At 58.0% G+C, this 25,444-nt stretch overlaps 1 protein-coding gene across 3 annotated transcripts; it reads left to right on the plus strand.

Annotated features, from left to right (window-relative positions):
- The first annotated feature begins 1,341 nt into the window (after positions 1-1,341).
- Positions 1,342-23,890, plus strand: NPDC1 (neural proliferation, differentiation and control 1). 3 transcript variants are annotated; one of them, XM_059864970.1, is made up of 9 exons: positions 1,348-1,511; positions 14,302-14,445; positions 19,284-19,391; positions 19,518-19,691; positions 19,807-19,873; positions 20,829-20,913; positions 21,064-21,143; positions 21,244-21,340; positions 22,302-23,890. In XM_059864970.1, the coding sequence occupies exons 1-9, from the start codon at positions 1,418-1,420 to the stop codon at positions 22,377-22,379; spliced, it is 927 nt and encodes a 308-aa protein (XP_059720953.1). In that variant the 5' UTR covers positions 1,348-1,417; the 3' UTR covers positions 22,380-23,890. The 3 variants fall into 3 exon arrangements, with proteins under 3 accessions (XP_059720951.1, XP_059720952.1, XP_059720953.1); XM_059864968.1 differs by having other exon boundaries at positions 1,342-1,511; positions 20,829-21,143; XM_059864969.1 differs by having other exon boundaries at positions 1,342-1,511; positions 14,305-14,445; positions 20,829-21,143.
- The last annotated feature ends 1,554 nt before the right edge of the window (positions 23,891-25,444 follow it).

The following is a 25,444-nucleotide window of genomic DNA, read 5'->3' on the forward strand; positions in this document are numbered from 1 at the left end:
GCTCGCTCTCAGCATTCCTTGGACAGGCTTGGAGCGGACTGACAGCCTGCCAGGGCACCACTGACGCTCTAATGGGGCTCCTGCTGTGAGCGCATCGGCTGGGGCTGAGCCCAGCCGGGCAGCAGGGCACAGCCATGGCAATCCCTGGGCTGAGCCCAGCCGGGCAGCAGGACACAGCCATGGCAATCCCTACACTGAGAATCAGGCACTACATGCTGACCAGCGGGATCCCAGACAGCAGGTCCCATACGGCATCATGTCATTTGTGTTTGTGCCAAGGCCTCACGTCTGTGCCCAGAGCATGGGGCCAGAGACTGGATGCCAGGACTTTGCAGAGCATCCCCTGACGCCATGGGGGAAAATCTCGGGTGGCTGGGGAGCTCTGCAGCAAACAGGGACAACCTGGCATCCCTGCTGGACATGGCTGTTGTTGTGACTGGGGTGTCCATGTGGCATCTCTGGGACTTGTGGCTGTGGAGGCACATCACCACCAAGCACCCACTGTCCTGCAGCCAAATGGGACATTTGTACTCTGAAGGGGACATAGGGGTTGAAAAGCAAATCCTAGAGATATGAGACTAATCCAGGATATGGAAAGAGGTTTTGCAAGGGAGTGACCCAGGAATGTGGCTCTGATTAGGAAGGGAGGGGGTGCTTTGGCAGTAAACGCCTCTATCCAAAGCCAACGGCAGATGAGGTCTGACAAACCCAGCACTCAAAGCCAGGTGCCACAGCTGCAAAGCAGGCAGGGATGAGATACCTCCAGCCATCAGCCTGAACATTACCCCAGCAGCCACATGACCGACAGGTGACATGCCCTAGCTCGTCACTCCCAGTGTATGCCGTTCATGTGGGACTGGGAGAATAACCAGATCCCAACATAGCATTACAGACTGCATTGGGGTGGAAGGGACATTTCAAGGTCATATAGTCCAACACCCCTGTCATGGCAGAGATACCTGCCACTTGCTTAGAACCTTGTCCAACCTGGCTTTGAATGTTTCCAGGGATGGGACAGCCACAGCTTCTCTGGGCAACTTCTGCCAGGGCTTTTCCACTCTCATAAGGAAAAACTTCTTCCTGATATCCCATGTGACCGTGCCCTCTGGCAGTGGGAAGCCATTCCCCCTTGTTCTTTCACTCCAGGCCCCTGGCCAAGGTCCCTCTCCAGCTCTCGGGAGCCACCTTGGGCTGTGGCAGAGGCTCTGCGGCGCAGTGCTCGGAGCACCGCCGGCTCGCTGACGTCGGAGCGCACCCCCCGGGGGCTGCGGGGGCTGGGCCTTGGCGGCGGGGGTGGAGCCCAAACGCGGTGGAACCCCGCCCTCCGCCTGGCTCCGCCCTCCTCCTGACCCCGCCCCGCCGCCCGCAGCTGTCGCGGCCCCACGCCCGCCCGTGTTCGTGTCCGTGTCCGTGGACGATGGTGGCGGCCCGGGGCGCTGCCGCCCGCCGCGGAGCGCTGCTGCTGCTGCTCACCGCCCTCGGATCCTTCCGTCTGCGCCTTGCCCGTGCCGGTGAGTACCTCCTCGTTCCCCCCACTCCCGTCTCCTTGTCCTCTCCCTTCCAACGCGGATGCTCGTGTCCTCTCCTACGACGAACCGTGGTGCGGTTGTTGTGTCCCCCCTCCCTTCTCCCTCATTATCCCCATCCCCACCAGGGATCAGCATCCGTGGGTGTTCGTGTTCTTGGGTGGAGCAAGATAGGAGGTTCCCCCGCCACGAAGCCCCACGGGGGTTTCTCTCACCCCGCAGTGCTCCCCGGGGACGGGCAGCGCCTCCCCGTCACTCTCCTGCCGGCTGCTGCAGGCAGGGGCCTGGCAGCGGGCGGCAGCGCCGCAGGGCTGGTCCCCAGCAGCTGTTTGAGGGGGCTGGAGGGACCCACAGATGTGGATCCTGGAGTGGGGAAGGAGCACATAATCATGGGAGCGGCCCTCATGAAGCACCTTTATTGGTAGGAAGAAATTAAAACAACATCAAAAACCACTGAAACAAAAAAATAAGGGCGCTGCAGTGACCGAGCCATCCCTGGGAGCCGCCGGCGGCTGCGCTGGAGGGAGCCCTGTTTGCCCACCTGCCTCATTGCCCCGGGAGCGGCCGCAGCACCGCCCCGGTACACCAGTGACGGTGACATTTCTGCTCTCCGCCGTGGCAGAAGGAATGGGTGGCCTTCGCGCCTCCCCGTGCAGCACCGCCCTAAGCTGCCCTGCTGTCTGATGAAGGGTGGTTTCGGGGCGTTCAGGTTTGATTCGTTTGAGTTTCGGGGTCTGGGTTAGGACGTTTTCCCTCCTAGGGCATCTGGCACCGGACGTGCTCCGTGTCCTCTTGCTCTGTGCCCGCTGCTGGGGTGCGCAGGGCTGTGATGGGCACAAACAGCGGCCCCGTTGCTGCCTGCGGGGAAGGCTGTGGCTGCCCGCCCCGGGGAGGTGCCGTGTCCCTGCCTTGGTACGGCCTGTCTCGGGCAGGTGCTTTCCGCCTGGCTGGCGCAGGAGCCGGGAAGGGCCTCCTGGCTCCCAGCATTGTTTGCGGATCCGATATTGTTTCCCTTCCCGGGCTCCCGGCAGGGCAGACGCCGGGCCGGCGGACGCCGGGCAGGCAGCCTGCTGTCACCGGGTCCCGGGTGGCCTCTCCATGCTTCTGAGGGACGACGGGAAGCTGCAATAATTTTTAAATCTCCCAGTGAATCAAAACGTCTGTGTGTTTCCACGTCGGAGGGTTGGAGGCAGAGGTGGGGATGCTCCTGCGCTCCCCCTCTTCCCACAAGCCAAGGCTGGGGCGGCCCAGCCAGAGGTACTGCTGACCCAGGCTGAGCTGGGAGGAAGGATATCCAGGCTCAGATGAGCCAACAATGATCCAGCATAATCTCTGCTCCTCCTGAATTTAGGGGTTAGTGTGGAATCATCTGGCCTGGCAGTGCTGGTTGTGCTGGGTCCCTTGAGGGGCTGCTGGGGTGGCTGTGCCCAGGTGCTGTCAGGGGGTGGTGACAGTTTCCCCTTCCCTTTTCTTCCCCTCCCTTCCCAGCCCTAAGAGGATGCTGGAGATGAGGTGAGCATGAGGGGCCTGGCACCACATCAGCAGCCTGTTCCAGTGCTGGGATATTGCATGCTCTTGGCACATGTGGGATTCAATTTTCAGCTCAACCTCTTTCCCCTGAGAGAAGCTGGGGATGGTGTCTTTGCACTGTTCCCAACAGCAGCATCCCATTGCCAGGAGTTTGAGGTTGTATGTCATGTGACAGTGGGGAGCTCCAGGTAGGTTTCTCCTGGGGATGGCTGAAGAAAATATCCCTGGGATGCTGGGCAGGCAGAGGAGTCTCTATCCCAACCCCACCACCTTTCTCTGAGTGCAGTGGGGAACAGGAAGCATTGGCTGTTTCTTCTCACATTATAATTGCCTTTCCTGGGCAGATGGGGCCAGGCTTGGCTTTCTCTGGGGGTAGCTCCTGGCAAGCCCAGGAGCAGCTCCTGTTCTGGTATGCTTGTGAAACTGGCTCCTGGCAAGGAGGCAGCCAGGTAGAAGGTCCTGCACCACCATACCCATGTCCTCCTGCCTCTGCAGCTCCATCAAAGCTTTTTCAGACGGGGGTTGGCATCTCCTTCTCCTCCTCCTCCTCACTTTCTTTGGCTGGGACTGCGACCCAGAGCCCCTGCAGCAGATGCCATATCCCAGGATGCAGCTGCACGTGGCTCAGTAACATCCTTGTCTTGCTGTGAGCCTGATCCAAGCTGGAGGAAGGGCAGCAGTGTTTTGGAGGTGCTGCAGGTGGTTTAGGTTTGCTTGCTGCTCCTCAGCTGGGCTTTTTTCTCCCACGTGTCTCTATGCATCACACCAGGCTTTGGGCAGAGGGCTGCCTTGCTTTGTTTCCTGGCTTCATTTCCTGAAACATGAGTGACAGCCATATTTCTCCCTGCTTCTTGAGTAGCTAGGTTGCCAAATTTCATCTATTATTTTCATTATTATCATTGTAAACAAAAAAACCCCCAGTTTTCCAAATGAGATGACAGGCTAGAACCCCATTTTTTAATAATCCTGTACCCCGCTGCCACAGCCATCAGTTCACATCCCAGGTATCTGGAGAAGATGCTCAGCAAAATCTGAGTTTTGTTTCCATTCCAAGTGACCCATTTGGCCACGTTTGACCTGCTGGCTCTGCACTGCTGCTCCTCCTCATGCTGCTCTGCAGGGGTATGGGTGGGAGTGCAGATGCTGGTGTTGATACTGGCTGCCCCTGCTCTGCAGTGGTGCATGTGCTGCTCAAACTTCCCAGCTGGGCATGGCTAGGCATGAGCCATCCCCTGGGAAGTTCCCAGGCTCAGCCTGTGGTGGGATTGTCCATCTCTTAGCTTTTCCTCCTTGCCTGCTTGTCCATCGCTGCACTGGGAATAGGGTTGGGACACAGTGGGTGCAGTAGCCCCAGGGACCCCCATGCTAACCCCTGAGGCTGTGGCAGCTCCAAGCCACTCTTGGGAGCAAGACATCGGGACTGGTGCTGTGCCTGTGGTGCTTGCAGGGGCCTGGCTGCCCTGCCAAGTGAAGGGAGTGATCTCAGCCCTGCAGCATTCTCTGAGTTGATCTGCAGGTTGCAGCCCCAGTTTTTTCTTGAGGCACAGGAAAGGTTGTCTGGGTCCCCCCTGGGAGTGGTGGCAGTGGTGGGCAGTAGTCCCGTTCAGCCACCCCACCACCAAGCCTCCCGTGGTGGGGGGGTCCTCTGCCATACTGGTGCAGACCAGATGTTTCTCCAGGCAGCAGCTGGGGTGCTGCCCATGTGGTTTTATTCTTGGAAATAAAATCTCCACCTTGTTATCTGGGGTTACTTGTGCTCAGCTGGTTCCCACTGTGGGAAAGGAGCCCTTGTGGGCGTGAGGTGTGGAGGAGCTGGGATGTGCAGCACAGGCATCCCACAGGGCTCCAAGGAGCTGGTACCCGTGCCAGGGACCATGGGCAAGGCTCTGTCTGCAGGCCTGAGGAGGGGAAATGGGTGGAAAAATGTCTGATAATTCCAATTACAGAATCAGCATTAAGGAAGAGTTTATGGAAGAGATGGGGTGAAGGTTCGTCATCCCTTTTGCTATATAGCTTTGTGGGGATTCCAAATCCATGTGTGCCCCAGCAATACCCTGGGCATGCCGATGCGTGGAGAGCTGGAGCTCAGGGTGGGAAGACTGGGATTCTGGAGCCAGGGGCCTGCTTGCACTGCGCAGGGTTGGGTCCTTTGCATCTGTGATTTCCTGGCAGCTCCGGAGACTGGTCCCCCACCCCAGGGATCCCTCAGTTCCCAGGGAGCCTGAGTCTTCCTGCGGCTCAGGGGAAGGTGCATCGATGTTTGCCTGAAATGTCTCTTCTGGGCCATGGGGGTATTAAGGGAGGTAATCGGCTTAGCCCTGCCGGGTGCTTCCGGGGGGGGGCATAGCATCAGGGGGTGACAGTGTGGTCAGGGCACTGGGGACACGGAGATTGGTGGTGGATGACGGAGACTAGAAGAGTGATGGGGGCTATCAGGGGTGACAGTGTGGCAGGGGGAACAGAAGGGGTCACAGGATGGACAGTGTGCTGAGGACAGATGTGTGGCGATGCTGGAGATGGGAGGGGTGATAGCACAGTGGGGACTCTGGGAATGAGAAAGTTAATGGGGGCTGCTGCAGACAAGAGCGATGGGCATGTTGTGGACAGGATGGGTGGTTTGGTGCCCAGGAACAAGAGGGCTGATGGGATGCCCTCTCCCCGTGTGCAAGGTGCTGGGTCCCTGGGCACAGGGTACAGAAGCTGCCATCAATTTAATCCCTGCATTAAATCCATAAACACTGTGCCCTGGTGCTTGGTCCCCACCAAGAGCTCTGGGTCTGGTCCCCGAGGGGCTAGTGGCTCTCCTGGACTGGCTGGTCCCAAAACCCTTGGGCCTGGCCCCAATGCCACTACCAGCACCGAGGTATCTCCCTCCTGTGCCTAGGCATAACTCAGCACTGCTGCTGCTCCAAATGGCAGCTGCAGACCTGTAATTAGCCACTTTGTAAGCTAAGGAGAATTGCAACAGGAAGAAACTGGCCATTAAGTGCCTGGAGTGAGATTTGAATTGGTGGAAGGAAATGCAGCCAGAGCAGGTCCCAGTCCCTGCCTTATCCTGCCCTGGAGCGCCGTGGGCTGCAACTGCCCATGTTAACCCATGCACACTGTGGCACATGCTGAGGTACTTCCTGCACAGATAGAAGATGGCAAAGCTTTTGAGAGGTATTAGCTGTTTGAGTGGGAACCCATCACACTAGGTGGTTGACATGAGAGGTGACATGTCAGTTGAGTGCTGTCAGGGACCCTGACTCATCGTGATACAGGGGTTCCCTGGGCTCCTGGCCCCTGTTCTGTTCCTACAGAAAGGAGAATGTGGTGGGGGTGGAGACAGGAGGTGTGGAAGGTGCAGGTCTCCAGTGCACCCATAGCACCCCTGGCTGCTATCTTGTGGGCAAGGAGCTGCTCTGCCTTGGGGACTTAATCATCTCGCACCTGTCAGAGGAGTGAGAGGGCCCTAAATCAGAAGAGAGGGCAGCCTGGTGAGCTGCTGTAACGTGACCCATCCTGCAGCAATCATTCCTGGCTTCCTGGCTAGGAAGAAGAGGGTTTCCCTGAGCTGACTCTTCCTATGCAGCATATACCCCGAAATCTCTGGGTCCAGCTCTTTTGCCACCATCTGCAGCCCTTTATCAGGAGCCCTCAGATGCTGCATACACCAGCATCCCTAGGATGCAGCTGTGCATCCCTTGGACACCTGTTTCTGTGTTGATGGGGCCTCTCAGTTTCTGGGTTCTGCCCATGGGACACAATGGCCCTGCAGGTCTTTATCACTGGTGGTGGCTGAATCAGTGCAGGCGTACCTGTGGGTGAGTCGCAGCAGGGTGGGTGCTGCAGCCCTCGTGTCTCTGCCTGCCTCTGCTCTTGCATGTCCACCAGCATGGAGGGTGCCCACCCAGAGTCCCCTTGACAGCCCTTGTTCCAAAGGTTCTTCTTCTAATGGCTATTCCAACAGCTATAAAGGTTGGCCCCTATTGCTCCAGCACTCATGGGTGAGGAGCTATGTCCCCAGGCATCTGTTTCAGGGTCATGGATTTGTGGGAGCACCATGGCTGGTGCCAAGCAATGACTAGACAAAGGGAGCTGGACAGACAGACAGAATCCCCACCTTGAACAATGCCACCTCTGAGCTGCTGGAGGCATCAGCAAAATTTTGCTGGTGCCTCTTTCCCAAAGGCTACAGGATGTCTCTGGTGGTGGTGTGGGATGGCTTTGGCTTTGCTAAAGAGCGTCTTGGCCCTGGCAGGTGCAGTGGTGCTGCTGCTCCAGATGGATATTTCCAGCCCAGTAGTGAGAGTGCGTGGGAGCCTGTGTCTGCTTTCACATGACCGAGCTGTGGTGGCCCCTGGCCTAGCAGTTCCTTGGGTGCTGAGCTGTGGGGTGGGCTGCCCTCTCCCATCTCCCTGCCATCACACAGAGAGAGCTAACCCAGGGCTGTGGCTCAATGAGCAAGTGTGTACCCGTGGGGTGCTCTCCTGCTGCTGGGTCAGTGCCCAGGAATGCCCTTAGGAGAGAGCTGGATCCCACTCCCTTCCTTCCAGACTGCTCAGTGCTTCAGGTGGTGCATGCTGTGCACCATAGCCCTGGCCACCACCTGCTTCACTTGTGTTGTGGTGCAAAACGTGCCCAATAAGAAGGGAATTAAAGAACCCAACCCCAGCCCCAGCAGGCTCAGTACATGTGCAAAGTTCATTGGTATTTACTTGAGAAAAACCTAATAAACAAGTCTTAAAGTGGGTGGTTCAGGCTGCAAAGAGCAGCCAGATGCACTAGGATGAGGCGGCGTTGGTTGGTGGCAGCCTGGGGTCCCCAGCATGGGTGGGTGTGCATGCAGCGAAGCAAAGCCAGCGGCAGGTTTGGGCGGGTAAGCCTGGGGAAATGGCGTATGGCACCTGGCTTGACTTTTGCTTTTTTTATTATTTCTTATCTTCCTGAATATCTGAAGCCACTTTTGGCTGGAGACCCCCTGGCACAGCAGGGGCACAGGGTGGGATGCAGTGGTGCACATCCTGGGTGTGGCAGCCTCTGCAGGGCTGCAGCTGGGGCTGTCAGCATCCAGGGTTGTTGAAGCTAGGATACCCCTCACTGGCTTGATGCCTTCCTCACCAGCAACAGGCAAGGGGAGCAGTGTTCTCTACCACCTCCTGGCTTTGCCCAGTCTCTGCTGGGATCTGGATTTCTGGCTTGCTGGAGCTGTTGCCAACCATCCTGGTGCTGTCTCCTGTTCCTCCAGCCCTGCCAATCCAGCTGTTTCGTTTGCACAGCAGGCAGGCTGCCAGGGCAAGGAACAGGGATTTTTCTGGCCTAGTTAAGGGCTTTGAGTAGTGATGACACAAAATTCCATTCCCTCAGCCTGCTGGAGATTGCCTGGTTCTGCCCCAGCCTGGAATCACAGGAGCAACTTGGGATTTTGGGGTGCTTGTAGATGGGGTCTCCTCTAGAGCAGGGACAGACTCCGGGGGAGCACTGATTGTTGGGAGGCAATGTGTTTGGGGATGCCGAGGGCTTGGCATCTCCCCACCTCTGCAGGAACCTGGCTCAGTTCCTCCTGGCCCTCCCTTTCCCCCTTGGCATTGAACATGGAGCAGGACAAGGCTCTGGAAGCCTGTCATGATGTCCTCAGGGCTGCAGCATGGGTGCCCACCACACTGTCTGTGCTGCCTGGCCCAGGGCTCTAGGTTGGTGGCCCCAAAGCAGCAGCAGCTGGGTGAGGATGGGGGTGGGAGGTGGGAGTGGGGGGAGTGGTGAGGATGAGGCCTTTCTCCATTGTTCCTGTGTGGGGCTGTGTCTGGTGGGACTGTCCCATGAGTGGCACTGTCCCCTCGGTGGGAGCAGGGTGCAGTAGAGGTGTTTGCTGTGCAGGCATGGAGAATGCTCCCTGGGGTTCCCTACAGGTGTTCCCTGTCCCCAGCCTGTGGCACAAGGCTGCTGGCACTGTTTCTTGGCCATGACAGAAACTTTGCTGGAGATCATCTCTGCCAGCTGGGCCAGACCTCAGCACCCACCAGGTGAAGCTGGGAGTCAGGACACAAGCCCTGGTGGCCTCAGGGATGGGAGCTGGCAGCCTGCTGCATCTGCCTGACCAAATCTACTGAAGCACAAAGAAGCATTTCCAGCTGCTCCCTTACTGGTGGACTAGCACACACTGGTGCTGCTGCAGGACGTGGGGTCAGACTGGTGGCCATGGCTGTGCCACATGCTCTGTCCCCAGCGGTGACGTGATGTGACCAGCATCCCCCCAGTCCTGGTTTGCGGGGTCAGTGCTGCAGAGAGCCCTGCTCCGCTGGCTCTGGGGGAGAGAGGGACTTGGCTACTGCATTTTCAGGGGCAGGAGCACAGCAGTGACGTGAGCAGCTGCTGGCGGTGGCACAGAGACTGCCCCAGCAGTGGTGCCAGCTGTGTCCAGGACTGGGCATTGCTGCAGGGGTTCAGCCCAGTCCCCATTCACCTGCTTCCTAGTGGAAGAGACAGCAGGGCAGGTGGATGCAGCTGGGTCAGGAAGCCCACCAAGTCACGGCCACCAGCAGAGTGTCCATCCTGCAGTCATTCTATGTGTCACTTGTGGCTGTTGTGTGTCACCTCTGCTTGGTGTGTGTCACCCGTGGCTGGTGTGTACAGCATCCAGCCTGGCATTGCTACTGCAGCTGCTGGCAGTCACTACCACCGACTCATTTCAGGAACCACATCCCTGGGCATGGGGCAGTGCAGGTGAGGTGCTGGGGTGCCTCAGCAACCGCTGCTCCTGCCTGCTGCTGGACAGCAGCACTGCCCCTGCCCAGGGAGGCTCTGGACAGGGGGAAGCAAGACCTCGGGGACTGAGGTCTGGTAGGAGCATCATGCCAGCCTGCCTGTCTGATGCCTGCCCACCAGCCTGCCCTGGGCCTGCTCCAAGTGCTCCTTCAGAGCCAGGAACACTTTACAGAGCTGGGAGGAAGCCATGGCCAGTGCCAGCTGGCAGTGGAAGTACTGGGAGGGCAGGATGCAAGGCAGGGCCTTCAGCAGTTCCCACATTATCTGGCTGGAGGAGGAGGATGAGGAAGAAGAGGAGAAGAAATGACCTTGGAGTGGAGCTGGCAGAGACCACATCACTGCAGGCCCTGCGGGGGCTGCTGCCACTGCTGGGGTTCTGTCATGGCCTTACTGTGGTCTTCCCTCAGCCTTGGCCAGCATGCAGGGGCCCAACGTGGGAGTGAGACCTGCACCCTGTTCCCCAGACACCCCAATATCCCCTCTCCGTTGCCCCTGTCCCACCAGGGAACATGTCCTGCTGCCATAGAGGGGCCAGACCCGGTGGTCCTGGGCAGGCTGCTCTGTGCCCACGTGCCTGTGCAGCCAGAGCTCAGTGGGCTCAGCCCGTGCCCAGTGGGCTCTGCCAGCTCCCACTGTTGGCGCTGGGGCTGGCAGCTGAGAGGGAGGCTGGTTGTTGGCGTTGCCAGGACCTTAAACATTTGCACCAGTCCTCGGCGCTCATTAATTATCCTCTTACGTTCACTTTTATCTCTCTGTCTGCAGCAGTGACGCAGCGGGGGCAGTCCCTGCCTCCCTGGACACACAAATGTCCTCCTCGGGTATATTTTTGTTTCTTTTTCACCTGTATGTTTTGGCATAAGTAAGGAAGAGCTGCGCCATCCAGTCTGAGACTGCCAGTGGCTCTATGCCCTGCCTGGGCACCCCCTGTCACAAGCACTCTGACGAGTGCCACCCTGGGTGCTCGGCACAGCTCTCCCTAGGGTGAGTCCTTGGGAATGGAGCTTTGTGCTCAGCTTTCCCCCATGGATAACACATCCAGAGGCCTTGCTGCTCACATGACTATGTTTCCTTCTGGGCACAGGTCTGTTCCTGCTTACATGTGTCCCCAGCTCATGCCCACCTGCTTGCTGTCTGTCTGTGCCAACTGCTGTGTCCCATGCACCTGCTGGCCTTGGGCTGGGGTCCTGCCTGCAGGGAGTCACTCAGCTCCTCCAGCACCAACAGCTCAGCCCAGGCTTGAGCTCAGTTTAAGAGGTTACCCCAGTTGTGCGGTTCTGGGCTCCCTGCCCACCTGCACAGGAGTTTAGCACCGTGGCAGGGCAATATCAGCAACTGGAGCATCCCCCTCCTCTGAACACCCCTGGCACATCTGGACAGCAGCATCCTGGCTATGCCATGTCCGGTGCTGGCTGCACATTGCATATCATTCATTGCTTGCTCCTCTGTCCTGCTGGCAGGGCCATGCAGGGTTAGGGTCCTCGCAGGACCCCAGCTGGATGCCACCTTGGGTCCCTCTGCCCATCCCACTTGTGGCCAGGCCATGCTGGGCTGCACTGGTGCTAAGCAGGGACCATGGTTGGGGTGGGGGAATCCCAAACTCGCAAGGTTCAACAGCAACCCTGCAGCTGCAGAGGCAAGACTGGGAGCTGCAGCAGGCACCCTGGCACTGTTAACAGGTGGTGGCATGGTGGTGACATGGCCACAGCTGGGTGGAATTGGGACCCACAAACTGTGCTAGCCCAAGTACTCTGCCTCAAGGTGAGTGTTCAGGAGGGGGGAGACCCATGGCCAAAGTGTTGGGGAACCCAACATCTGCCTGCTTGAGCAATGGACAGGTGGCACCAGCCCCAGGAATGTGTGAGTGTGCAAGGGTGGGGCAGCATTGGGGCAGTGCAGTTTGACAGCCCCACAGGATGGTAGCGGTCAGGGCTGGATGTGCCCATGTGGCACCTGGGTGGTAGCACACAGAATGCTCGGTCCCCATCACCTAGCATGGCATTGGGGTGCCCACTCCCACCAGCAAAGGACTCTCACTGCTAAGCTTTGAGTTGGGTTCAGGGAGTGGCAAAGCCCCTGTGGGCCCCCTCAATCCACAGGGTGCCCACACAGTGATGCCAGCTCACCAGTCACTGGCTGGTGACACGTGGGGAGCTCTGAATTGCAGCCAGTGACAGCTGGGCAAGCACAGCTCATTCCTCAAACAGAGATAACAGCCTTCACTGGGATCCAGCCTGGGCTTTATGCTCCCAGTTCCTGGTCTCTGGCTTGGGGCTCTGCGCCCATCACTCCTCACAAGGCGGCTCTGAGGGTCTTGTCGATGTCTGACTCTGTGGGGTGACCCACACTGGGGTGACTTCCTCTGCCAGTGATCAGCTTCTGGCAGCATCTGTTTTGGGAGGAAATGTTTCCATGAGCCTGTGGCACAGACAGGGGCCCCTACAGGTGTGTTCCCCACTGCCCCACGGGGCTGTGACGTGTCTCCAGCCGGAGGCTGCACAGTGCCACGACCTACTCCTGCCCTGTTTTTTAAACAGAGTGGCCTTGAGAGTAACCCTGGGGAGGTGAAGCCAGGAGCCAAGTCCAATTTCTGTGCTTAGACATCTGATTATTTCTCCATTAAGCACTAATTGTCCCCCAGCCACATGGCCAAGCCCCACACCATCCCCAGGGAGCAAACAGTCCAGCAAAGAACCCAGCTCCCATGGGCACAGTGGGCACTTTTCCTCACCCTGAGTGCATCCCCTCCAGGCAGCTGTGCCTGGTGTGGGGGTCAGCCAGCATTAAAATTGCAGTTGGTACAACCTTGCCAGTGTCAGCTGAGGTGGGGAAGGTGATGACTTCCTCATGGACTGCAGTGGAGAGTTGCCCGGGCACAGGCTGGAGGTTCTTAGTAGCAGCTCCACCCTCCAGGGAGCAGTTTGATGGTGAAATATGGCTATGCAAAGGCAGGGGGTTGCATATCCCACTTGTGTGGCTTTGGGGTGATATCTTTCCTGCACCCTTGCTGGGGGAGCAGAACTGTCATGATTTCATGACTCATCTTCTGCTGGTTCTATCCTCTTTAGGGCTCTCAGCTGTGTACTGGGTGCTGCCCCCCTCAGTGCTGGAGTGCGCCGGGGCTCTGCCCGGTGTTGCCATCCCCAGGCGCAGGGACAGGGACAGGCAGGTGGCCGGCACGTTGCTGGTGCCGGTGTGGGTGGTGAGGGCTGGCAGGGACTGCTCGGGGTGCATGGGCTGGTGCTGGGAGCCTGCTCCTGCTATGATTCATTGCCAGCCTGGCCCTGCTCCCAGTGCAGCCCCACAGTCCTGCTCCCTGCCCACTGCTGCCTGTGGGAACACTGTGGGGCACGGCCATGTGCGGCAAGGTGAGGGGCAGAGTAGGGCAGCTGTGTGCCGCACCCTCAGCCAGCTGTGCAACCCCATCCAGCTCTTCCTCCCATGCAGTTGTGCCCAGCCTGAGTGCTGGGTGCGCTGAAGGGCACCTGGTTCCACAGTGCCACCACTTGTGAGGGAAAGACACTCAAGCTGCAGCAGGACCAGCAGTGTCACCATCAAAGCCAGGACCCACATTGTTGCCCCGAACAGCCCCCTGCCCCAGGTGGTACCTGAGTGCTGGGCCTTTGTGTCACAGTTCCTGTCTTCTCCAGCTCTGCACATGGTTTGCCACCATCACCTGGCTCAGAACTCAGCTTTGTGTAGGACATAGGGACCTTACGCCCCCAGAGAGGTCCACCTCCTGGGATGAAGACCCAGCCATGATGGCACTGCCATGGCACAATGGGTTGGTGAGGCTGGAGCCTGGGGGACTCATGCCTGTACCCAGGGAGTGGAGACTCCCTGGGGCTGACATGGGCGTGAGTTGCCCCATGAGTCTGCGAATGAGGTTTGGGGTGCAGTTCAGTGCCAGGGAGGGCTGGCTCCCACTGCTTCCTGCAGGGAATCCTGAAGGGATGGGAGCCTAAGTGCTGGTGCCAGCACTGTCATACCCCACTGAGGCTTTGGGGGAGTTTATGACTTTTGATTTGACAGTCACCACACCAGCATCAGTCTGTGCTGGTTGGATTTCATCTCCCCATGCAGAGCAGGCAGCGGCAGGAGATCCTGGTGCTGTAGCACTCCCACATTGTGTCCCAGAGGATGGTGGCACCCTGGGGCTGGGGACCCTTGGGGGGTATGGGCACTGCATGCTCATCACTGCAACTGCCTTGTGCATGTCATGAGTCACAGACTACCTCAAGTTGGAAGGGACCCATGAAGATCATTGAGTCCAACTCCTCAGTAATTAAGCCCGTGGTTAATTCCAGGTGGTAATGGCTTTGTGGAGGCAAGGTGGGGCCTTGGGGCAGCTGTGGTGAAGCCCATTGATAGCCAGGAGCTGCAGCAGGGCAGCCATAGGCAGCCTGGGGCAGCTGGGTCCCACTACAAAAAGCTGTGAACAGACCTGGGGTTGTGTTTGACCGCTCTCCTCCTCCTGAGCTGTTTTGTCCTGTCCCCACAGCAGCATCGTGTCCCCGGAGCCTGGACTGTGCCCTGCAGCGCCGGGAGTTCTGCCCACCGGGCTCAGGTGCCTGTGGGCCCTGCCTGCCCCCCTTCCAGGAGGACGACCGCGGGCGCTGTGTCCAGAGGCAGCTCTTACCCAGTGGTAGGTGCACCACCCTCCACCCCTCTGCCTGCACCTACCCTGCAGCTCTGGGAGGTTCTGTGCCTCAGGACACCCCCCCCCCCCACCCTAGCAGCACCCCATCCTCTTCCTTCTTTCCATGGCAGCTGTATCTCTGTGGGGACAGCTGCTCTTCTCCCTCTCACCCCACTCACCTCATCTGGGGGGGTGGTTTTGGGCTGGCAACCCCATCCTGCTCTATGTGCATCCTGCTCTGGTGATTGGCCCTGTCAGCACTGTGGGAAGCGCAGGACCTCCAAGGACAGAAGTAGAACAGGCAGCTTCTGGGGATCTCCAGGATCTCCAGGGTCTGCCTGGCTGTTCCAGGGTTCAGGCTTTGCAGGAGCAGGGGAGCCACCTTCAGCACACAGAGCAGTGACTTATGCTGCCCATGGCCTCACCCATCCCAGGGTGCCAGTGGGATTTCAGTGCCTGATTCCCTTTGGTTTGAGATGTTGGTCTGTGGCTGCTATTTCCTCCTTGGGTGATGCCCAGCATCCATGCTGGGAGGGCTGGAGTCAGCTGTGACTGGCAGGACCACTCCTTGGCTGCACACCAGGGCACCGAGGGCCATACTGGGTGTTATTCCTGGCTCAGTCCCCGAGGGATCTAAGGGGCTGTGGCAGCCTGGGTGCAGCAGCCCATGGTCAGCCATCCCACTGCTTCTGCAGTACTTGAAAGGCGCTCCCAGTGCTCCTTTGGCACCTGTGCCCCTGGTTCAGCTGCAAAGACAGTGCTGGGGTCAGGCATAGGCATATTTTAGCGTGGCAGTCAACTCTTCATGCAGATTGGAAAGCTGTGGCAGATTATTTCTGTGCCCCCTTGTCATGGGCTCATCTCACAGGTGAGTTAAGACCATAATTATGGCTTTACACAATTATTTATTGCTATAATGTGGAGCGGCCTCTGTGGCTTGGGAAGAGGCCAGGACCGGCCATGTCCTCAGGTTCCTGGTAGGTTCTGCTGGGGACTGCCTGGATGCAAGGTACTCTGGAGCACCTCTGAGTCACCTCCTGGTGCAGAATGTATTGGTATCTCCCCCAACCCACCCTTCTCCACCTGCTTTTCACTCCCACTACTCCCCAAAGTCTCCTGCTAAGGAGAATTACCCTGTAAATCAGAGGGGAGACCCCCAAAGCAAGACCCTTTGGCTGAAATGAGAGGGATGGCTGGGGGGATAAGAGGGGCTGGCACAGGAATAAGGTCTAGACTTGGTGTTTGACAGCAGTCAACGCCCCTGCCATGGGCTCTTCATCCACCGGCACTGAATGACTTAAGCAGTTGTTTATAGTTCATTTTTTAATGTGAAGTCTTGAGAGCAAATTCCCCTCGCGCAAGGGCTGCACATGCGCTGGCATCTCCATAGCAACCCAGCTTCTTTCTGAAGAATGTGGCCACAGTTGCATCCTTACACAGAGAGATGCAGGACTGTGGTACCATCCTCTAAGGACCCACCATGGCAGGATGGTGACACCAAAGTCTCTCCCAGTCCCATCCTGTTGTCCCAAGCAATGCCACTAGCTTGTGGCAGCAAAAGTGTGGGGACTGTGTTAAATAAAAAAAGGGGACCCCCTCCCAAATCCTCTGTTTTAGCATTCTGGGGATGCCCAGCTCCTCTTGGCAGGGAGGCACCATTTATTTTTCCATGGGGGCTTTCTTTCGCATCCTGCCTGTACCTTTATCTGGTAGCAGCACTGGCGAGGGCTGGAAGTATGAAGAGGGGCTGTGATAGCTGAATTTAGGGGGAGGTACAAGCCAAATAGGGGGCCGCTGTAGCCCAAGGATGCCTAAGGCTTTGAAGGGATACCCATGCAGCCCTTTTGCTATGTAGGCAGACCCTTTAAAGGGTTACACATCCTTGAGCCACTTGTGACTGCTGGTGATGCCAATCCTGGGATCCTGCCACTGTGCCATCCCCACTGCTTCTGGCAGGAGCCAGGGATCCTCTCCCAAAAGCAGCTTTTTGAGGTGAAAAGCACCATTTGGGGTCTCAGGAGGGCATGTGAGTGTTCCTGCCATTATGTGTAAGGGCTCTCAGTATACATGGCACAGAGGTGAGATGGGATGTATGGAATCTGGGTACACTGCATCCCACAGCTGGCTGTCTGCACCTGGCTGCTGCTGTCTTGCACAGGGCTCTGAGCTTCCCAAAATCCCATGCACTCCATGGTGCTGCATGTGTCTGTCTTGTGATGGGTTTGAGTGATGTGCTTTGAGATAGTGGGTCTTACCCCTGCTTCTGCCTGACCAGCATGCAGTCCCACTGGGCTGCAGGAAGCACTTTGGGAAAAGGGGCCTCAGCTCACAGACATAGATGTTCCTCCTTCCCTGCTCGCTGTGCTGCCGCCATTACAGACGACATCAGCCATCCTGGGCAGGACTATAGAAATTAGTGGATGTATAAGAATTTTGTGCCCTCCTGTGGACACTGTTAGTTACAGGTTTCCTCAATCCAGGGCAGAAGCCTCATGTGTCTCTCCTTGGTCCCTGTTTTCCCCAAACTGTCAGGGTAGGAGTATGTCCCAGGGTTGAGCCCTGAGGAGGTGGAAGCCCTGAGGGGGCAGAGCAGAGGGACTGGGGGGCTGTGTGCCAGCCTGGCCATGACATCATGCTGCAACACTGGTGGCAACTACCATGAGGGGGCACCCACACCCTGCACAAGCCCTGCCTGCACCCCTCAGTGCCCCTGTGCATGTCCTGTGTGCCCCGTCCCTGTCCAGTCCATGCCCTCTGTGCCCTCCCTGGCCACTGTTCCTCCCTGGCATCTCTGCTCCTGGGGCAGTCAGGCAGGAACTGGGGCTCACCCCAGCCCCGTTCCCTGGAGCAGCTCAGGGCCAGCATCTCACACACCCACAGTGACTGGCAGGACCCAGCCCTCAGTGCCCTCAAATGCGGGGTAGAAACTGTGGCATCACTGGGGGAGGTTTAGCTGCCACACAGAATGGGAGGTGGGCAGCTTTTAGCCACTTGAGAATTTGGTGATAAAGCTGGTTAGTGCAGGTAAGTGGCACAACCCAGGCACTGCAGCAACGCCAGGACCCCAAACCGCTGCCTCAGTTTTCGATGTGCCACTTCACACACCAACACAGGGTGGGAGGCTGAGGAACCTGGCAGCTGCTCTGACTGCTTTTTCAACTTTCTTTTCCTTTTTTCAGCCAACACCAGCACAGCTTGGTGGTGGCACCTATGGGATGGACAGGGTTGTCCCCTATGGAGACAGACTTTTCCCAGAGTGCAGAGATGAGCTAGAGCCAAATGTCCCCATCCCAGGCATTAGGATGTCCCCTGACACAGGGCTATCCCAATCCTGGGCACCCGGATGTCCCACTAAGGCACAGGGCTGTCACACTGGGTCCCATGCAACTCCCTTGCCCATTGGGAGACCTTGGCCCCATACTAGCACCTTGTCACCATGGCACTCACCTATTGGGCACAGCACTGGCACAGCCCCAACCTGGCACCACTTGACCATGGTGCTGCTCTGGGATGCAAATAACAGGGTGCAAAGAGCCAGGAAAACCCAGGGCTCTAGCCAAGGGTAGGAGGCTGGGGACAGTTTGGGGACACCAGGGCATGGAGGATGTAGGGACAGTGACTCTTGGTGCTTTTGTTTAAAGCAAAGAGTGTCCCCCTTTTAAAAAGCAAGAGTGTCCCCCGTTTAAATTGTTTTTTGGCTCATGTGGCTCTGAGTTGTGGGGCAGCAGGGTGGGGGTTGTGCATGGCTCCGGAGGGAATCTGTTTATTTCCAAACACTGGATGTGAGGACAGATTCCAGAGGAGATATAATTCTTATGACCTTGAATTATGTGCCAGGACCACCTGCTTTAGTATGTCTGGATTTAGGCCCCAGGGCTTCTCTGAGGAGACAGTCTGAATGTGGGCAAAGGAAACAGGGATAGGATGGGGATTGAGATGGGGACAGGAATGTCTATTGCCTTTGATGTTTGAGTTTAATCCTGTTAAAAGCAGTAGTGAGTGTCAGAGCTGGACTCTGCTTGATGAGCCTAAGAAGAGCGACTCCACTCTTGCTGCAATGCTGTCACCTCAGGCCAGAGTGGGAGTCCTGCCTGTGCCTGATGCTGCAAGAGCCCCCTGAAGAGCAGATGTCCCTGGTGGGCAGTGTGCTGGGACATGGGCTTGGACAGCCACCTGTGAGTTACTGCTGGGGCCAGCCCCTGGGGGTACATCCCTTGCTGCATGGGGCTCCCAAAGGAGCTGCATCCCACCAGGCGCAGGGCAGGAACCAACGCCTCTGCTGGAGCAAGGGCTCCCATGCTCTGCTGAACAGCCAAGCTGAGCTCTGCTCTGGGGTGGCTCCAGCCACTCTGGTCTATAAAGGACTCTGGTCTATTTTTGAGGTGAAAACCAGTGTTTGGGGTGAAACCAGGTGTCCCCTGACTGTAACACTGCGCTGAAGCTACCCCTCACCCCTGAGGCAGCAGAGCAGCTGGGGAGTATCTGTCCTGGTCCAGCTGCCATCCTTCCTTACTCTGAGCTGCTGTGTGACCCCAGGGGTAGGGACACAGGGCAGGTCCTGCACATTAGGTGCTGGCACTCTGCCCAGTCTCACAGTGTCTGCAGGACTTGGTGCCTCTGGCATGAGGGAAGATGCTGTTGCTCCTGATCCTCCAGCGCTTGTGGGGTGAAAATCCCACCGAACGCAGCTTTCAGAGAGCTGCATCTGAGGGGCCTCAGACTGAACTCCACTCGTGTTTGCTGGAGCTGGGACAGGAGCTCTTTCTTGGGGGTACTGGTCTGGCCCTGGGGGTGGACATACACCTGCACCCCACAGTGCCCATCTCACACCTGTTCTCCCGTAGGACGAACCTCTGTTCCCAGCTTGGAGGCAGAAATTGATTTTCTTGCGGATGTGCTGGCCAAGCAGGAGGCTCCTCGCCACCACCCACTACAGGATGGCAGACCCAGGAGTAAGTGCTCATCCCTGTTCCTAGCAGTGCCAGGGACCCCCTGGCAGCCAGACTCTGCACCCCAGGCAGGTTTGCCTTCTGGAGCTGCCTGGGCACCACTCACCACTGCTCTGTCTTCTCCCACAGCCACCCTGGTGCCCAATGGTGGCAGACAGCGTGTGGCCAGTGGGCTGAGAGAGGAGCATCTGCAGCAGGGTCCCACCGGCACCATGGTGGCCACCACCCTCCCTACCACTGCCACCGTCCAGAAGTACCCAGTGGAGGCGTCCCCCATCCCTGAAAATGACAACATGGTGCTTGGTGAGGCCCTGGGACTCAGAGGAAGGGGTTTCACAGCCTCACCAGGGAAGCATGGGCTGGTGTCACCATGCTGCCAGCTCACCTGCTGTCCCTTGCTGTCCTCTCCACCTGGCAGGACTGATCATGGTGTGCACGGTGGCCGGGATCTCAGCACTGATCGTGGCGGCCATCTGCTGGTACAGGTGAGCTGGGGCTGCTGACAGTCCCTCAGTGACCCTGTGCCCAGGGCAGTGTATTCCCATGCTTCCCAGGCATGAGGTGTTGGAAGAGAGGCAATCATCCTCCCAAGATGTGGCATCAGCTGTCTGGGGCAGGAGGACAGTAGTGAGACACCTCCGTGCCAGATGCAGGCTCCTGGGAGCAGATGGCACCTGGTGTGGGCATCACTGTGGCACTGGGTGCTGGCACTGTGAGCACATTGGTGCTGTGTGCCCAGGCCCCATGGAATGGAGGTGGCTATGCCTGTCATGGTTGCCATCACAGGGAACAGGGCTGACCCTCCAAGGGTCACTGGCTCCTCAATGGAGTCGTCTGCTCCTATGGCTCCCCACATCCTCTAGGATGAACTAGAGAAGTCATTGTGCCCACAGTGGGCACTGGTGAGGCACCTCAAATCCTGGGTTCAGTTTTGGGCCCCTCATGGCAGGAAAGACATTGAGGGGCAGGAGCATGTCAGAGAAGGGAATGGAGCTGTCAAAAGGTCTAGAGCACAAGTCTTATGAGGAGCAGCTGAATGAGCTGGGAGGGCTCAGCCTGGAGAAAGGAAGGCTCAGGGGCACAATCATCCTCTGCACAACTCCTTGATAGGAGGGGGCAGCCAGAGGAGGGTCAGCTCTGCTCCCAGGGAACAAGGGACAGGATGAGAGGAAATGGCCTCAAGCTGTCTCAGGAGAGATTTAGGTTGGATATTAGGGAAGATTCATGTAAAGGGTGGTTGGGCGTTAGGCTTTAGGAAGGGCTGCCCAGGGAGGTGGTGGAGTCACCACCCCTGAAAGTGTTCAAAAAATATGTGGATGCGGCACCTGGGGATGTGGTTTAGCTGTGGGCTTTGGCAGTGCTGGGTTAATGGTTGGGCTTGATCTTAGAAAACTCTTCCAGACTTTGTGATTCCCTGATTCCAATGCCCCTCCCTGGCAGGCTGCAGAAGGAGGTCAACCTGGCACAGAAAGCCGACTACTCAGCCCAGCGAGTAGCCAGCCCCTTGCCCTATGACAAGATCTCGGTAAGGTGCCCATATCCCTCCCTGTGGGGTGTTTGGCACGCAGGCCTCAGTGCTCTGCTGGAGGCATTCCCACACGGTGGAGGTCCTCCACCAGCCAGGCTGGGTCCCTCCAAAGCCCAGTCTCCACAGCTGTTCCTGCTCTCTCCACAGCCTGGGGACAAGACGCTGGCTCAGAGTGCCCAAATGTACCACTACCAGCACCAAAAGCAGCAGATGCTCTCCCTGGAGAAGTAAGCAGCCTGGTAGCAGACAGCGCATCCTGCCATTAACTGGGATGGTCCTCATCATCCCACTGGGCTTCACCTCCTCTCTACATCTTCTTCCCCCCAGGCATAAAGAGGAGCCCAAGCTGCCAGACTCAGCATCATCTGATGAGGAGAATGAGGATGGAGACTTCACCGTGTATGAGTGCCCTGGGCTGGCTCCGGTATGTGGGTGCGGGAGAGCCAGGGGTCCCTGTGCATGTGGGGGTGTCCAGTAAGTGCCTGGGATGTGCATTTCAGTGTGAGGAGCCTTTTCCACATGTTCTTCATCAAACTCAGAGGTGGTCCAACCTCTGCTCCCCCCATGTCCTTGACCAGCTCCCACTGAAGCTCTCCAGGAATGGGCAGGAATGCATGTCTTGGCACAAGGATTTCCTTGGGAGCAGATAACTAGAGCAGCTCTTGGCACACCTGACCCACCATTCCTCTAGGGACAGAGGCATGGTCACCCCTCCTAGGCACCGGGGCCGGGGGAGCTCGTCCTTGTGCTCTCCCGACACCTGGAGCAGCGCAGACATGCGACCCCTCACAGCCAGAGGATGTTCTTGGCTAGCAGGGGACTTTGGGGACAGGCATAACAGCCCTGGCTACAAAGAGCACAAAGAGGATGAAGAGGAGCCTTTTTCATGGTAATAGCTGCCTAGCGCAGCCATCAGGGCCCAGATCGAGGGTCATCAGTGGGTCTTTACAGGCCCATTAAAGGGCACTTGATCGCAGGCTGGCAGTCTGGACAGGGCATCCCATTCTTGCCAGCCGTGCTGTGGGGCCCATCCTGGGGTCCCCAGTCTGAGCAAGAAACTCTGTTCCTGCCAGCCAGGCTAGGACTGCTGTCCTGGGGTCCTCAGCCTAACTGTGGGATCCCATCCCACCCAAGACCTTGGGTTTTACACATCACTCCACCTCATTCCCTCCTGCCAGGGAGGCAGCACCGTTTCAGGGTGATGGAAGTCCTGGTGTTTGTCATCCATTGCAGCCCACTTGGTCGCCCCCTTCCCCTCCTCCCTCCTCCCTGCAGGTCTGGGGTTCAGACCCAAACCCCTTGGGATGGGGCAGCTGAATCCCAGCCTGCTTTCTGACCTCCCGCCTTTTCTTCCCCCATCCCTCTCCCACCACCACGCACGGCAGACTGGAGAAATGGAAGTGAGAAACCCGCTGTTTGACGACTCCTCGCTACACCCCTCCAGCCCCAAGTCACAGCAGTAACCACCCCGTCTCCTGCACCCCAGCTTGCTGCAGACTGTGCCCAGCAGGGTGGCCGGGCCGGAGGAGCACCCACAACTGGGCCGAGGGACGCCGCCAGACTGTTCCAGACTGTTCGAGCCTGCCCAATAAACACCCACTAACAGCTATGGGGGGGGGGGGATCGCCCCCGTTTCCAGTGTCCTTGTCCTCTTTGCTGCTGTGATCGCGTCCCTGCATTGCGTTTGCTCACAGCTCTCGCGGGTGCAGGGGGGCGGCTGCTTTGGCACAGAAATTGGTGGGGGAAGGGGGGCTGCGCCACTGTCCCTTTGTAGTTGGCTTTGAGGAGGGGGCTGCTGCCCTAGCTGAAGCTAGGCTGATGCATAGCAGCTGGGAAGGAGCCAGAGAGAGGGTCAGAAAGCAGAAGAGGGCCAGGAGGGCTGGGCATGCTCATGCCTGGCATCAGGGCTCCAGCCTGCCCAGAGCACTTCTGCCAGGGATGGAGCCTTTTCCTGGAGAAGGTGGCATCATTAAGGGCTTCAGTGCCCATTCTGCCTCCTCCACCCCAGCCTGGGCAGCTCCTGGCAGCAGGATGGTGCTCTGGGAGCAAATGGCAGGAGCAGCTCAAGCAGGCACTGGCATCACTCCCCAGGCTGCTCCTTCCGATGCTGCCCTGTGCTCTGACCCCATTAAGGGTGCTGGGCTTCAGGACAGTCCCAGTGCCACTTGTGGCCTGGGAGCCCACATCAGTCTGAGCTGGCAGAGGATGGGCTCTCTCTTACCACAGGCCTTAGCGGGGTAAAAGCTCAGAAAAGGTGTTCAAGGTTTTGTTTTTAAGCTTATGTGGCTGTGGAGGAGGAAGGAATAGGACTGGAGGGAGCTGGGGGGGCTTGAGAGGGCTTGCCAAGGCTTGGGGGCTTTGTTGTGCTGCTTCAAACCCCACAGAGCCCATGCCCTGGCAGCATCCCTGTGGAGCCTGACACTGTGCATTCTCTGAGCATCCCTCTGTGGCGGGTGACAGTCTCCACTGCTCCATCCCAGGCACGTCTCAGGCCTCAGGCACTCCCTGCACCCTACTGTTGCCCGCATCCAGCCTCACCAACATGCTCTTGCTTGGAGCCCAGTGCTGCTCCTCAAGCCCTCCCAGGTGCGTAGGCCATGAACCCCTCCAGTGGAAGGCCGAGAACAGGGTTTGGGTTACTTTGCAAGGTATGGCTTCATGACCAGACTAGTTGTGGACTGTCACGGGCACAGGTCACCGGTTGTGCTCACTGGAGCCATTGCACACTCAGGCAGGCATGGGCAGGGCAGGCAGCAGTGGCAGGGGATGTGCTGGCGAGTGGTGGTGGCATGGGACTGTCCCTGTCCCTGGCAGGCTGGCTGACAAGAGGCTATCATGGCATAGATTCTGTCCCCATGTCCTGTGCTTCCCCTCCCCTGGGCTGCTGCCACTCTTCCCACACCTCTCGTTGTTGTTGTATGAATTGTAGTTCTTTTAAAAGGAGATTTTATTAAACGATCATATTTGAGACCCATGCGAGTGTGTGGTGTGGGACCCGAGGCTTGGGGGGCTCCTCTCGACAGCAGGGTGGGACAAGGGGACAAGAACGGAGGATGCTGTGGGTCCCCAGACCTTCCCTAGGGAACAGTGAGCAGCCATTCTGCTTCTGCAGCTGGAGTAGTGTTCAAACCTTTCCCTGGAGTTTCCCCAGGCACGTAAAGAACTGGGGATAATTTTCTTGTCTCTCAGTATTTGCCAGATTTCTGCAGCCAAAGGTCGGATGGGAGCCCCTGCACCCAGCCCTGCAGCACCCACCACCCACCCCCCCCCACCCCCCCACCCCCCCCCACCCCCCCCCCCGCCGCCCCTTGCCCCCAGGGCCCTTAGCACCTCGGGGATGACAGATAAGGGCTATCGAGTCCCCGCATTGTGTGCAGCCCAGTTCCTTTGATCACGCCAGCCCCCCCATCAGGCTGATACAATCTCTCCAGGTTTCAGCAGCCGGAGGTGGGTGCTGACTCACCGCCGAAGCACCCACCCAGGATGCTTCTCTCCTGGGAGTCTCCAGCTGCATCCCTGGGCAATGCACACCCCAAATAACCCGAGATGCCCCCAGGGCTCAGTCCTGGGAAAACCCAGCCTGGAACCCACTCCTCTCTGCCGCAGTCCCCAAATTTGTCCTTCCTTTGCTCCCACAACCCAGCAATCTTCTCTTGGAGCACATCCAGACATTTTGGGAAGCTCTAGCTTACCAAGTCAAGTAAAACTTGACGGTTCTGCTGGGAAGACCCCCTCCAGGCATGGAGGCCACAGGAGCCCTGTGTGCTCTGGGAATCCCTGTCCCTAACACACATCCAGGCATGGAAGAGTCATTTGTCCAGGGCCAAGGGCCCCTGATGCAGACATCCAAGGCCTTCAGCCCCCACCTCACTTCCCACAACTCTAACACTGTAACAGCTGTGGGTGAGTCCACTGTGTGTTCATGCACTATAATGTGGGTGTGGGGGACACCCACATTATAGCCCAGGGCCTTCGTAATAACAGGACAGAACTGGTCCAAAACACCGTCTGTGATTTTCCCTAGGGCTAGGTTTGGAAGCACTGACTCCATACTGTCCTCCTAGGCTGGCTGCATCCCAGCAAGCTGTGCTGACAGGGAGCAGATCAGCATTCCTCCAGGCATGGGGTTTCTGGAGATGAACCCCCTGTCCAGCCCTCCTTAGATGGTCCTGGAGTGGCCCTCTCACCATGGGACCCTGACCCACCAGGTGCTGGACTGCAGCCTCCCCTTCGGTGGGCACTCAGGGGTATCCAGCACAGTCCCCCCCAATGGCCCTTCCATCACCTGTCACAGAAAAGGGTGGCCTGACCATGAATAAAACATCATCCCTGCTCATCCACTCTCTTAAAATCCCAAGCAGCTGGTGCCACACCAGCACACTCATTAAAGGGAAGGATGGGCAGATGTACATCTCAGCCCACTCCAGCCTGCTGCCATCTCAGCAAGAAGTACAGACACATTTCTTTCTGCTCTCATTTTCTTAACAGGATCCCACTGATCCCTGGCTGCCTTAGACAGAGCCAGGCC

Source organism: Haemorhous mexicanus, chromosome 21 (genome assembly GCF_027477595.1).
Source record: "Haemorhous mexicanus isolate bHaeMex1 chromosome 21, bHaeMex1.pri, whole genome shotgun sequence".
NCBI classification, from domain to species: Eukaryota; Metazoa; Chordata; class Aves; order Passeriformes; family Fringillidae; genus Haemorhous; species Haemorhous mexicanus.

Coding starts and splice junctions, on each gene's coding strand:
- NPDC1 (XM_059864968.1), top strand. CDS start 1,418: ATGGTGGCGGCCCGGGGCGCTGCCGCCCGCCGCGGAGCGCTGCTGCTG. Junction 19,692..19,806: donor AAATGACAACATGGTGCTTG/GTGAGGCCCTGG, acceptor TCCACCTGGCAG/GACTGATCATGGTGTGCACG. Junction 21,144..21,243: donor CAGATGCTCTCCCTGGAGAA/GTAAGCAGCCTG, acceptor TCTTCCCCCCAG/GCATAAAGAGGAGCCCAAGC.